General features: G+C 33.9%; 1 protein-coding gene across 3 annotated transcripts; it reads left to right on the forward strand.

The window, feature by feature from the left end:
* Positions 1 to 5,639: 5,639 nt before the first annotated feature.
* LOC21402751 lies at positions 5,640 to 8,889 on the forward strand. Of its 3 annotated transcripts, XR_002903613.1 has the most exons (3): positions 5,640 to 5,967; positions 6,247 to 8,416; positions 8,818 to 8,889. XR_002903613.1 is itself a non-coding variant. In XM_024175899.1 (2 exons), exon 2 carries the CDS (start codon positions 6,711 to 6,713, stop codon positions 7,956 to 7,958), a length of 1,248 nt encoding a protein of 415 aa, XP_024031667.1. In that variant the 5' UTR covers positions 5,640 to 5,967; positions 6,196 to 6,710; the 3' UTR covers positions 7,959 to 8,558. The 3 variants fall into 3 exon arrangements, 2 of the variants coding, with proteins under 2 accessions (XP_024031667.1, XP_024031666.1); XM_024175899.1 differs by lacking the exon at positions 8,818 to 8,889 and having other exon boundaries at positions 6,196 to 8,558; XM_024175898.1 differs by lacking the exon at positions 8,818 to 8,889 and having other exon boundaries at positions 6,247 to 8,558.
* Positions 8,890 to 11,369: the final 2,480 nt, after the last annotated feature.

The raw sequence follows: 11,369 nt of genomic DNA on the forward strand, positions 1-11,369 counted from the left end.
GGGGTAAAATTTCTCGAAATATGTAAAGTTATAATACGAATATTTTTACTAAGAAAATTCATAAATATCAATTTATGAATAGTGAAATATCGGCTAAATGTTAGAAATTTTAGCGGGTATATTTTAGTTATGAAAAACTAAAATGTTTGGTTTGTGACCAAATGATCAACTAGAAAAAGAGTAGAAATATTGGAAGTAAGGAAAATAACAAAAGTTCCTGAAACAGAATTTTCCCGAGCTAGTCAAAGTGAGAAACTGCTAAAAAAAACAATGCTGCAGGGTAAGGTTTTGGGCAATTCTGGATCAATTAAAATGAAAATTTCAGAAAGAGAAATTGCCTAATGAGATACCCAAGAGAATTTGGTTGAACATGAGAAGTTTCACCCAGGGTACTCGACAGTCCAGAAAAGTAGTATAAAACCTGTACTGATTGTAAAATTAATAGTACCAAAAAGAGACTCGTTTTGAGAAACGAAAAGTTAGGTCTCGACAAGAAAAATTTGAGGAGTATAGAACCCACTCATTTGTTAGCACATATCTTGGATATAGCAAAGAATAAAAGTAGGTTGAACAAAGTTTTAATATATATATATATATATACACACATATATATATATATTAAATTATCTTTAAGTTATAGTGTATATATATATATATTAGATTATTCTTAAGTACGTTAAAAAAAAGTGAAAAGGATAGTTACTACCGTGAGGTGGATGTATGCCTCATATGCAGAATGCCACTTGCCATTATATACATTTAAGTTATTTCATGAAGGGTGACTCACGGCTGAAGTTACCAATGTCAATCTCACGAGAATAAAAAAAGCAAAGGTTATTACATACTTCACGTGAAGTATAGCAGAGGGAAAAAAAGGACGTGAGAAAGTTACGAAGAAAGAAAAAAAAAAGAGTTGCTAGATAGAGACGGAGGAAGGAAAATCAAGCATTTTCATTGAGATTTCTTCCGTTCAGTCCGGTAGAAATGTAACCTAAGGCGTTTTAGTGAAAAAACCTCAACTTCTAGAGGTAAGATTTCAGAGTTTTCGTGAAAATTCTATGTTTTCTTGATTTGGATGAATAGTAACCCATCTCATAAAAACTTTCGTTACAGTGAAAATTGAAACTGAGGTTTTGTAGAGCATCGTAATAAGAGTTTAACGGTGTAAGTATTAAGACGATTGAATGAAGTTTTGGTGGATTTCCATTGAAAATCCGTGAGCCTAGATTAAGAAAGAACATGTGTTTTGTTCAATTTTATGTTAGAATATGTGTTCAGGAATGTGAATCTTGACTCCAGGTACCGAAATCGGAAGTAGAACGAGTTATTAAAAACTCGAGAAACGAGAAAAATAAGGCGAAACTATGCCAAAATTTCCTAAAAGTTAGTTAGTATGCAATGAGTTAGTAATTGATTCTAGAGAATCAATAACAGTTTTAAAGCTCAAAAATGAACAGATTAAGGTTCAGAAAATCGAGATACACAAATATCTGTAATTTACCTCTTAAACTAGGATTCGGCCTAGAGGGAAAAAAAGGTTCAGAAATGAGTTTGGAATTAGATTTTAAGAATCTAAGTATGAAGAATTGTGATTTGGAATAGGAAATTTATACCTATTTCCACGAAATAGGTTTTGGCACGAGAGCCGAGACAACGAGAAAGAACTTTCAGCAAGCGAAAATCCTAGCGAATTATAAGTAAGTATAGACATATATGTTTGTCTGGACTTGAGTAAACCGTAGTTAGACTTAGAATTATAAATTTATTTATGTTCCTAAGTCTATGTGATTATACATGTTTGGAGGGCTTAGTGCCCTAGATTGCAGAAGGGCGACATATGGCTACCCTTATGCACAGTTAAAGTATGCAAGTAGTATTATGTATTTTATGTTAACATGTGCACGTAGAGAAACGTTGCATATCATTCAGTAAAGTTTTTAACACTTTGAAATGAAAACTCAAAGTTTAGTAATGTAAAGAGACTGACGGGTCGTCGGCTTCTCAAGGGAGGAAATCTCAAAGAGTAGAGATTCTGACTAGACCAGACAGTAAACAGGGGCTCAGGCCCACAGTGATAAGACAGTTTGCAGGGGCCCAGACCCACAGTAGTAAGAACAGAAATACATAAAACAGTTTAAAGCTTGTTTCACACGAGCACATTTACATCATAACTCTTAATGTAATTCTTCTAGTTTATGATGTGTGCATGTTTATACTTGCTGAGCGTTAGCTCATCAGTTTACTCGTGTGCAGGTAACAAAGGTAAGCAGCCGGCCATATAGTGATTTTGCTTGATGGACCGGCGAGGCAAGGGTGGCGGAAATGTCATGGGTACACGGGAGTGGTCTCTACTACACTGGCTTAGAAATTAAATTCTGTTGCAAAATAATGTAATATAGAACCAAGTTTATATGTTTCAGTTTTAAGAAAAAGATGTTACGGTCATTGTCTTAGTAAAAAACAATAGACTGTAATAAGTTAAGATAAGTTTCAGGGACTTATTCCATATCCGATTTCTTAAAGTATTAGCAAGGATAAGTTGTTGTATAACAAAAGAACATGCTAGGAACATGTTAAGAACCCGAGGGTTAAAGAAAAAAAATTTACTCGTACAGAAACGTAAATTAAAGAAGCAATAGTCTAATAACAAGTAATAGATTAGTCTATAACTCGGCCTAATAGTAGTAGTTTAAGGTTGGCGACCCGCTGCTAGGGCGGGAGGCGTCACATAACTACTATATGATATATTTTAATTATATTATAATATTGAAGGGTAATTATGGAAAAAAAATAAAAAAGAACTTAGAATGGTCATTCCTCCCATATAAGGAAGTAATGATGATTCACCCAAAATGGGTGAATGACAATTTCTTTTGAATGATCATTCATTTCTTTTAAATCCAAGTATCCAACCAAACATCAAACTAGAATTTCATTCCATTATATTCCATTCCTTTCTACCCAACCAAACACACCCTTAAAGTATGAATCTTTTTGAACAATATTATTTCATAGATGTCCCTTAGGGTGTGTTTGGTTGGAGGAAATGGAAAGGAATGGAAAGAAATCAAGGCTTATTCTCATGTTTGGTTAGTTTTAAGAAAAGGAATAGCCATTCAAAATGGAATGACTTTTCTATCAAATGGATGAATCATCATTCTTTCCTCATATGAGGGGAATGCCCATTCTAAGTTTTTTTAATTTTCTTTTCCATCATTACCCTTGAATATTATAATTATTATATTAATATTTATAGTATAATTAATACTATATTATAATGTAATTGTATCTTATAACATAAAATATAATATATATAATTATATACGTATATTATATCATATTTAATATTATAATAATATCTTATATTATGTATTATACATTGTAATTATATTTATCATTATAAATATAATATAATATACCATATGATTGTGATATTGTAATTAATAATAATTATATTTATCATTATAAGATAATATAATATAATATAGTTGTGATATTATAATTAATAATTATAATAATAATTGGGATAGTAGTATTTTTATAAAATTAAATATAATAATTAAATATTTTATAAATAATAATATAATATTATATTATGTTATATTATATAGATGTGATGTTTTCATTAATAATATGATAGTTATAATAAAAAGTAGGATTTTATTATTTTAAATATATAATATAATAATTATAATTAGATATTATATTTTATAATATTATAATTATGTATTTATATAATTACAATATAAATTTTATATAAATTAATCACAATATAGTTATTTTATTATATTATATATCATTTTATATTATATATTATATATTATGATTGTATTATACTAATAAATAATTATATAACTATAATTATAATTATATATATTATATCCTTATAATTTTATATATATAATATTAATTATTAAATGATTATATTAATATATATGATATTAGTTATATTAACATGAGGGGTAATTTTGTCAACATGAAAATATTCATATCCCATTCTATTGCATTTGTAAAAATAAAACCAAACAAATAAATAATCTTTCCTTTCCATTCTATTTCATTACCATTCCTATTTACATTCCTATTATCATTCCCTCATTGCAACTAAACGCACCGAGTGTAGATTTTATGTCAACTTGCCTCCCGATTTTAAAAACTTATGGGATAAATTTGACACAAGAGTAATAATTTAGAGAGCATGGTGACTTAAAATTAATAGTTCATGGGCTTTGTAATAGTATAAGTAGTGTCGTGTTATTATTTTGTTAGTTTTCTAAATATATGGGGTATTTTAAATTAGGGTACATAATTCAATGGTAAAATGAATCATTTTCAAAATTTGACGGATATGTTGAAACAAATTTTAAAAGCTTGGAGGGCATTTATAAAAATAATCAAAGTTTAAATAATATTTTTATTTCTCATAATGTAATTAAAAAAATATAAATATGATTTATAAGTACTAACATTAAACAATTCTCTTAAACATAACCCAAAAATTTGCATGCATGATGATGGACAATAATAGGAGTACTTGACTTGATTTCCTTTAGCTAACCTCCAACTTATCGACATGGTTCCTTTATATTCAGATCAGTCTTTGCAACATTATGCAATAACAAGCATCGTGGATAGATAACTAACTTGTTAGCTGACCCGCTCAATAAATGAGACTAGTATCTAATTTTTCCATTACCTTACAATTTGTCTCCAAAATTAAACCTCTGCAAAAATATTTGAAGTAATCTCATTCTCTATTGCTTTCCTCAATGCTCCCTTTACTTGCAAAATATTTTACCACTAGAGAGTTAGAGGTCCTAATTTCTTAATGCACGTTTTTTCCAAAGATTCAAATCAAGTTCATGACAATGATACTCGTTTGTTTTTCAATTCAACAATAACCATAAGAATAATAATAACAACCACAATAAATTATTCAAAACACTCGTTTATTTTATATACTCAAATTATTGATTCTACTACAGTGTTTTCTTTTCACAAAAAATTTAAATTTCAAATGTCAGAATCAAAAATTATGGTTTGAATATACCTTTTAAATAAGCTCAAAGTCTTAAGTCAAATACTCATACAGTCTAGCGAATGTAACTTTTTTTGTATTTTACATGTATACAACACTTAGTTTGTATAAGTGTAACACTAATTATTGTGTTGGACTATATTTTTTAAGTTTACACTTAAATAAACTGAGTAATTGAGCATTGTACATGAACAATGTTATATAGGAATAAAAAAATTACATTAGCAGGACTGGTATGAATGTCGGACTTAAAAAAAGTCATAAAAAAATATTGATATTTTTGCTTCAAATGAAAAACCTATACTTTATGCATCATGGATTATGAACATCAAAATGAAATCCTCCGTATTATCTAAATTATAAAAACTTAAAATTACAATTCAATAGATTAGAATTTTTTTTAAAGTACCCACACATTATTAATTTTGAGAAAGAATTAATTAGGATAAAATAAGAACAATACTCTTACTATTATTATTATTATTTTTTAAATAACCCACATTGCATTCAATTATCCATTTAAAAGAAAAAAAAAACAAGAAAATTCAATTAACTTGAAAAAAAAACCAAATAAACTCACGTTTCTGACTTGTAAAAAAGAAAAAAAAACAGAGAGAGAAAGAGACCTTGAAGGAGAGCGAAGAGAGAGAAGGTGAGAGAGTTTTTAGCAGCGAGCGATCGAAGCTTAACACAGAGCAGAAAAGAGAGCTCTTTCATATTATCATCACCAACGCCGAGAAAACAAAACTTTTCCCGGAAAATGCACTGAGAAAATTCACGCCAGAAGAACACGAAGAAAGAGAGGAAAATAGAAAATAGAGAGAGAAAGTAAGAGAGAGAGAGAGAGACAGAGCAAAAGGATAGACGAAGCTCAAAACCGACCGGGTCACTACCGTTCGATTTCTCTGCAATTCATCCGGTTCTCTGAGGTCAGACTTCAATCAATCTTCCAATAAGCAATCCCTCGCCTTCGTCCAAGCTTTTTCGTCTTTTTTTCAATTTTTTTTTTGGCGCTTCACTGGGCGCTGTTTATTTAATTTAATTTTTTTCGCAATTTATTTATTTATTTCTCTGCAATTCGTGCTCTGCTTAATCCGTGGAGCTTGTAGATCCCATTCTCTCAACTTCAAATTTCTGCTGTTTCTCAAATTTTAAAGCTTTTGAATTGAAAGGGCGGATTTTGATTGGTCGGGTTCCGTAATTTGCAGTTCCGCGAGGAGCCAGGCCGAAATTCTGGTGATTCGAACTTAGGGTTTTGATTTTTCCGAGGTTCTCAATGAATTAAGCTCGGGTTCATGTGGTTTATTGGTGGGATTTAGCGAGTTCCGTACTGGGCTTGATCTCTAGGGTTTTGGTCCCGAGAGGATGAGATTTGGGGCTGCATTGTGCGCTTCGTTGGGTGAGAGAATTCGAGGTTGTTCGGAGACAAGGGTTATTGCAATTCAGTTGGGGATTAGGGTTTTTGGGGTTCCTGAGATTTGGTGAATGATGCGCTCGTCTGTTTATTTGGATATGAAGAGCTTCGCCAGTTGATTAGGAATAATTATGCGTGGGGTTTTCTGGAAACGGAAATAACTCTAAGTTGGTTGGGAATTGGAAGGAAAGTGGGGTTTTTTCTTTTATTATATTTGATTTTTGTGAATGGTGTATGAACCTGTTTAGTTATTGAGAAATGCAACCTCAGCAGTACTCGAGAATTGATTTGGCTGACTTGAAGGCTCAGTTAGTGAAAAGGATTGGTGCCGAGAAGTCGAAACGGTATTTTTACTACTTGAATAAGTTGTTGAGTCAGAAGCTGAGCAAGAAAGAATTCGATAAGTTCTGTTGCCGAGAGCTTGGTAGTGAGAATGTTTCTTTGCACAATCAGTTCATTCAGTCAATCTTGAAGAATGCATGCCAAGCGAAGACCCCGCCGCCAATTCATGCATCAGGTCCCCCTAAACTTGGAGTGCAAGCTGCAAACAGTTCTCCAAGCAGAGAAGATGGGCATGAGCAAGTTGGGGCTGGTTTCTCGAGTCAAAATCAAAATGTGCCCATTCGGTCGAATGGAGTTCTGCCCATGTCGCCCCGAAAGATTAGGTCAGGGATACGTGATCGTAAGCTCAAGGATAGACCAAGTCCTCTTGGACCTAATGGGAAGGTAGACAGTGTCTTGTACCCATCTATGGGGTTGGAAGAAAGTGGCAGTAAGGTTGGTATGGAAAATGGGGATGCAACTCCATGTGATTATCAGAGACCAGTTCAGCATCTTCAACCAGTTGCTGAGATGCCTGAGATTGAAAGGGAAGTTGGGGTTTTGCGACCTACAGAGAAACCAAGAATACACAGTAAGGATCAGGCTGGAGGAGCCGTTGCCGATGATGAGGAAGAGGTGGAACAGTCAAACTGCTTGAATTTCTCTAGAAGCCCCTTACTTGCTCCGCTTGGGATTCCATTTTGCTCAGCTAGTGTAGGTGGGGCCCGCAAAGCTACACCCGTTGTAGCTAGTTGTTATGACAGCGGTGGGTTGTCTGACACGGAGACGCTGAGAAAACGCATGGAGCAGATCGCTGCAGCACAGGGTCTTGGAGGTGTTTCTATGGAATGTGCCAACATGTTGAACAGCATGTTGGATGTTTACTTGAAGCGACTGATCAGATCTTGTGTCGAGTTGGTCGGAGCAAGGTCTTCGCACGAGCAAAAGAAGCACCCTGCCCAGAAGCAGCAGATTCAAGGCAAGGTCATCAATGGCATGTGGCCAAGTAATCACTTGCACATGCACACTGGCAATGTATCCGTGGAAGCTATGCAGGAGCAGAGACCGCAGCGTTCAATATCCTTGCTTGATTTTAAAGTTGCCATGGAGTTAAATCCACAGCAACTTGGAGACGACTGGCCATTGCTGCTTGAGAAGATTTGCATGCTTACGCTTGAGGAATGAAACACCTACAAAGAATTGTTTCTCCAGAGCTTTGATTGGGTCAATCTGTTCTGGTTCAAATGGCGCGACAGTTGTGGGAGGTGCATTTATGCATCTACCTCTCTTGTCATTGCCTGAAAGGACCAGATGAGCCCCAATTGGGTAAATTTCGTCCCTCCAAGAGATGCAATGGCTTTGAGCTCGAAATGTCTGCATTTGCTCACTGCAAGCAAGCTCGGCCAGGAATGATTCAACTGCAACCAACCAATACAGGGATGTTTCAAATTGAATGCCCACATTTGGTTGTGCTGTTTAATGTTTAGCGTTGACATTGGCTATACCTGCTATTAGTTCAGATCTTGAGCTCTTGGTCTTATTGACAGCGAATGAAGAAAAAATCGAAGAAAGTTTTGCAGATATACTGTTGTGTAACTTGGTCAAAGGTCAAATCACTTGTACAAGAGCTGCAGTGTTGCTCTGTATGTATTTCTAAAAGCTGATATAGTTAATTGGAATTCTCATATCAATAACACATTAACACCTGTTGATCTTTCCTTGATTGTATGACTCCCACATATCCACTGAATAATGAAATATCCCACTGCTCAAGGTGTCATTGATTTATAACTCTTAAATGTTGCTAATGCTAATACGTACGGTACTGCTGATGTTATCATGTTATCATTCTCTTTTGCTTTGTCAAGAAAACTTGTGAATTGCTAATGAATGGTGGTGAAATGTTATGTTATATATAGAAACAAGGGAATTCATTCTTGAAACCATCTTGCATTGTTGTTTATGTTTGCTTCCTTGTGCATACTGACATTTCGATTTCGTCTTTTAATGAAGAAGCTCATGTTTGTTCTTTCGCATCATTCAGTTTCTTATTGTGCTTGGATTTCATATTGGAGATTTCATCGTATTTCATCTTGATTCTAGCACGAAGATGACATATAAGGTTGCAGGACATTCTAGTGAGTCTTGTGCAGGAATCTTCCATCCAGTTTTGCTGCATTGATAGAGATACCTTTTTTCTTTTGGCTGTGAATAAAGATTCAGATCCTTCCTATTTGCATCATTGTGCTTGAAACGTGAACAGGAGAATATTCATCCATTCACTAAACTGTACAAATTCGTTTTTAAAGCGAAAAGGAATTTTTTTTTATTTTAAAAAATGTAGTTTTTATTTTTTTAATTTTGAGACAAGGAATAGCAAATTGATGAATATTTCTTGGTCTGTATGTTCCAGGGGCACAAACGGATCTTTTATAATCAGTTTCATTCTACGAGTACAAAAACAAGTAGTTTGGATCCAGGATGCCATTATGTCAGATCGTCATTTCCCATGTTTTGCATTTGCCTTCTATTGTCTCCTGTCGCTAATTTAAAGGTGAATTCCGGTATCACTTGCAAAACATAACACATCATCATTTTGCAAAACTGAAACAGGAAAGGAGACAAATACTCTTTAGAGTGTATGGATCTGGATTTTTACCATTTACTCTTGATTAATATTCTTTTTTGTTAAATAATTATATATTAGTTAAAAAGATATTAATCAAGAGTAAATGATAAAAATTCAGACTCATCACTTTAAGGGCAAGTACAACAATTTTCTCAAACTTTTTTCTTATGGAATAATCAATCAACGGTACTTACCAACATGCTAAGACTTGTTGGTTTATGATTTAATTCCCAATGAAATGGATGTTCATTCTCCATAGCCACCTTTTCACTTTCCAAGTCAAACTTAATATGCTTAAACTTCAACTAGTGTGACAATTGCTCCTGCAAAGACTTGTAATCTTACGCATGAGAAGAATAAATCGATTACCAGCGGCTTTCCCTGCATTGCTTGGTTCGTTACAGTATGGTTTGATGAAGATCAAAGACATTATATTTATGGTCTTTTCCCTATCTTTGCATCATAGACTGAAATTCGAGTTTGAGATGGTTGATTCAGTGTTCAGGATTTCTCTAATAGCAACCGACCGCAACCGCAATCTTTATGGAACAGGACTGAATCTAGGATTAGTATCTTGTTTGCTTCCATCTGCCGTCGTTAACCTCGGCAAAGTCTCCATGAATCATTGTAATCTGTAATAAATCTTTTGTTTGTTGATAGGTTTGATCTTGTGCTCCTTTTTCAAACTAAATACGTGACAATCAGTACTAAGATATAAATCTGAGGGAAGCCATCAAAGAGGAAAGGATCAACATGAGATTAGTTTTGAGAATCTGAACTTTCTAAAACGAGTAATTAGAGCTTCTACTCTTTGACAACTGATCTTTCGACAAGTAGTATTGCAGCTACTCAACAAGTTGGTCCTTCTCACGTCATTAAGGATCTCTAGAATTCCCTCGTTTTTGTGTTTTGTGTTGTTTTCCGGGTTTCTCGTTACCTCCGCCCTAATTTCTCGACTTGTCATCTTCATTCTCAATTTTCTATCTTGCTAGCCCCACGGAATTAATTACACGAGTTGTCGATACACAAGTTCTTGAAAAATTGGGCGGTTGACTTTATCGTGATCTCCTGATAAAACTTTGAGAAATCTAAAGAAACGGCCCTCTCTAGCGAGGTATAAGGATTTATATCCTCATTAGCTTGTTATTGTGTAATTCAAAGTTGTATCCGTTGGATTTGTTTTTTGATATTTCCACGACACCTTGGTCTCAGAAATCTACCGTATCACTTGTTAGAGTTTACTAATCAATCGAACGTGGTATGCTTTACTATTCTGATGTTGTCATGTTTTCTCAATGCAGTTGGTGCCTGGTGGAAGTAAAGTATCATGTAAGAGCATATTTAGCTGGACATAGATTGATTTGGAACTACGAATTCTAAAATGTTTTAAAACATTTCTTGTGAAATAAACAACTTCCTCTTGGCCCTTGTAGCAATTCTCCTTCTGGTAAAGACAGCTTATTCCCTAATTAATTTTCTTGATAAACACTCTTAGTGGCCAATGAATGATTGAGTACACTTAAGACCCATTTAGTTTGTTGATTCAAGTTTAGACGTGACTTCATGTGAGAACTTCTTACTGTAACAAAAAAAAAATGTGACTGCTTCTAAAAGTTTTTTACTGTAGCAAAACTATAATTCTAAACTCGAATCGGTGAAATGAACAATGCCTTAGTTAACTCCTTAAATCATATGGGGTTGTCTTCTAATTGTGCAAATAGAGTTTTAAGGAGATCTTAACCATGAGCCCATTTTGTTCATAATTAGAAAGATATGCTCTCTGTAGTTTGAATTTGACTACCAAATAGTTCGTTTATGGAATGACAAAACTAACGCAAATTACTCAGCAATCTCGGAAGACAGTAGGAAAAACGTCTCAACCACTGCCAGGGGTGAAGTTGAGAGTAGAGTTTGACAAATGAGAGAGAGAGAGAGAGAGAGAGAGAGAGAGAGAGAGAGAGGAGGGA

Source organism: Morus notabilis, unplaced genomic scaffold (assembly GCF_000414095.1).
Source record: "Morus notabilis unplaced genomic scaffold, ASM41409v2 Scaffold848, whole genome shotgun sequence".
NCBI classification, from domain to species: Eukaryota; Viridiplantae; Streptophyta; class Magnoliopsida; order Rosales; family Moraceae; genus Morus; species Morus notabilis.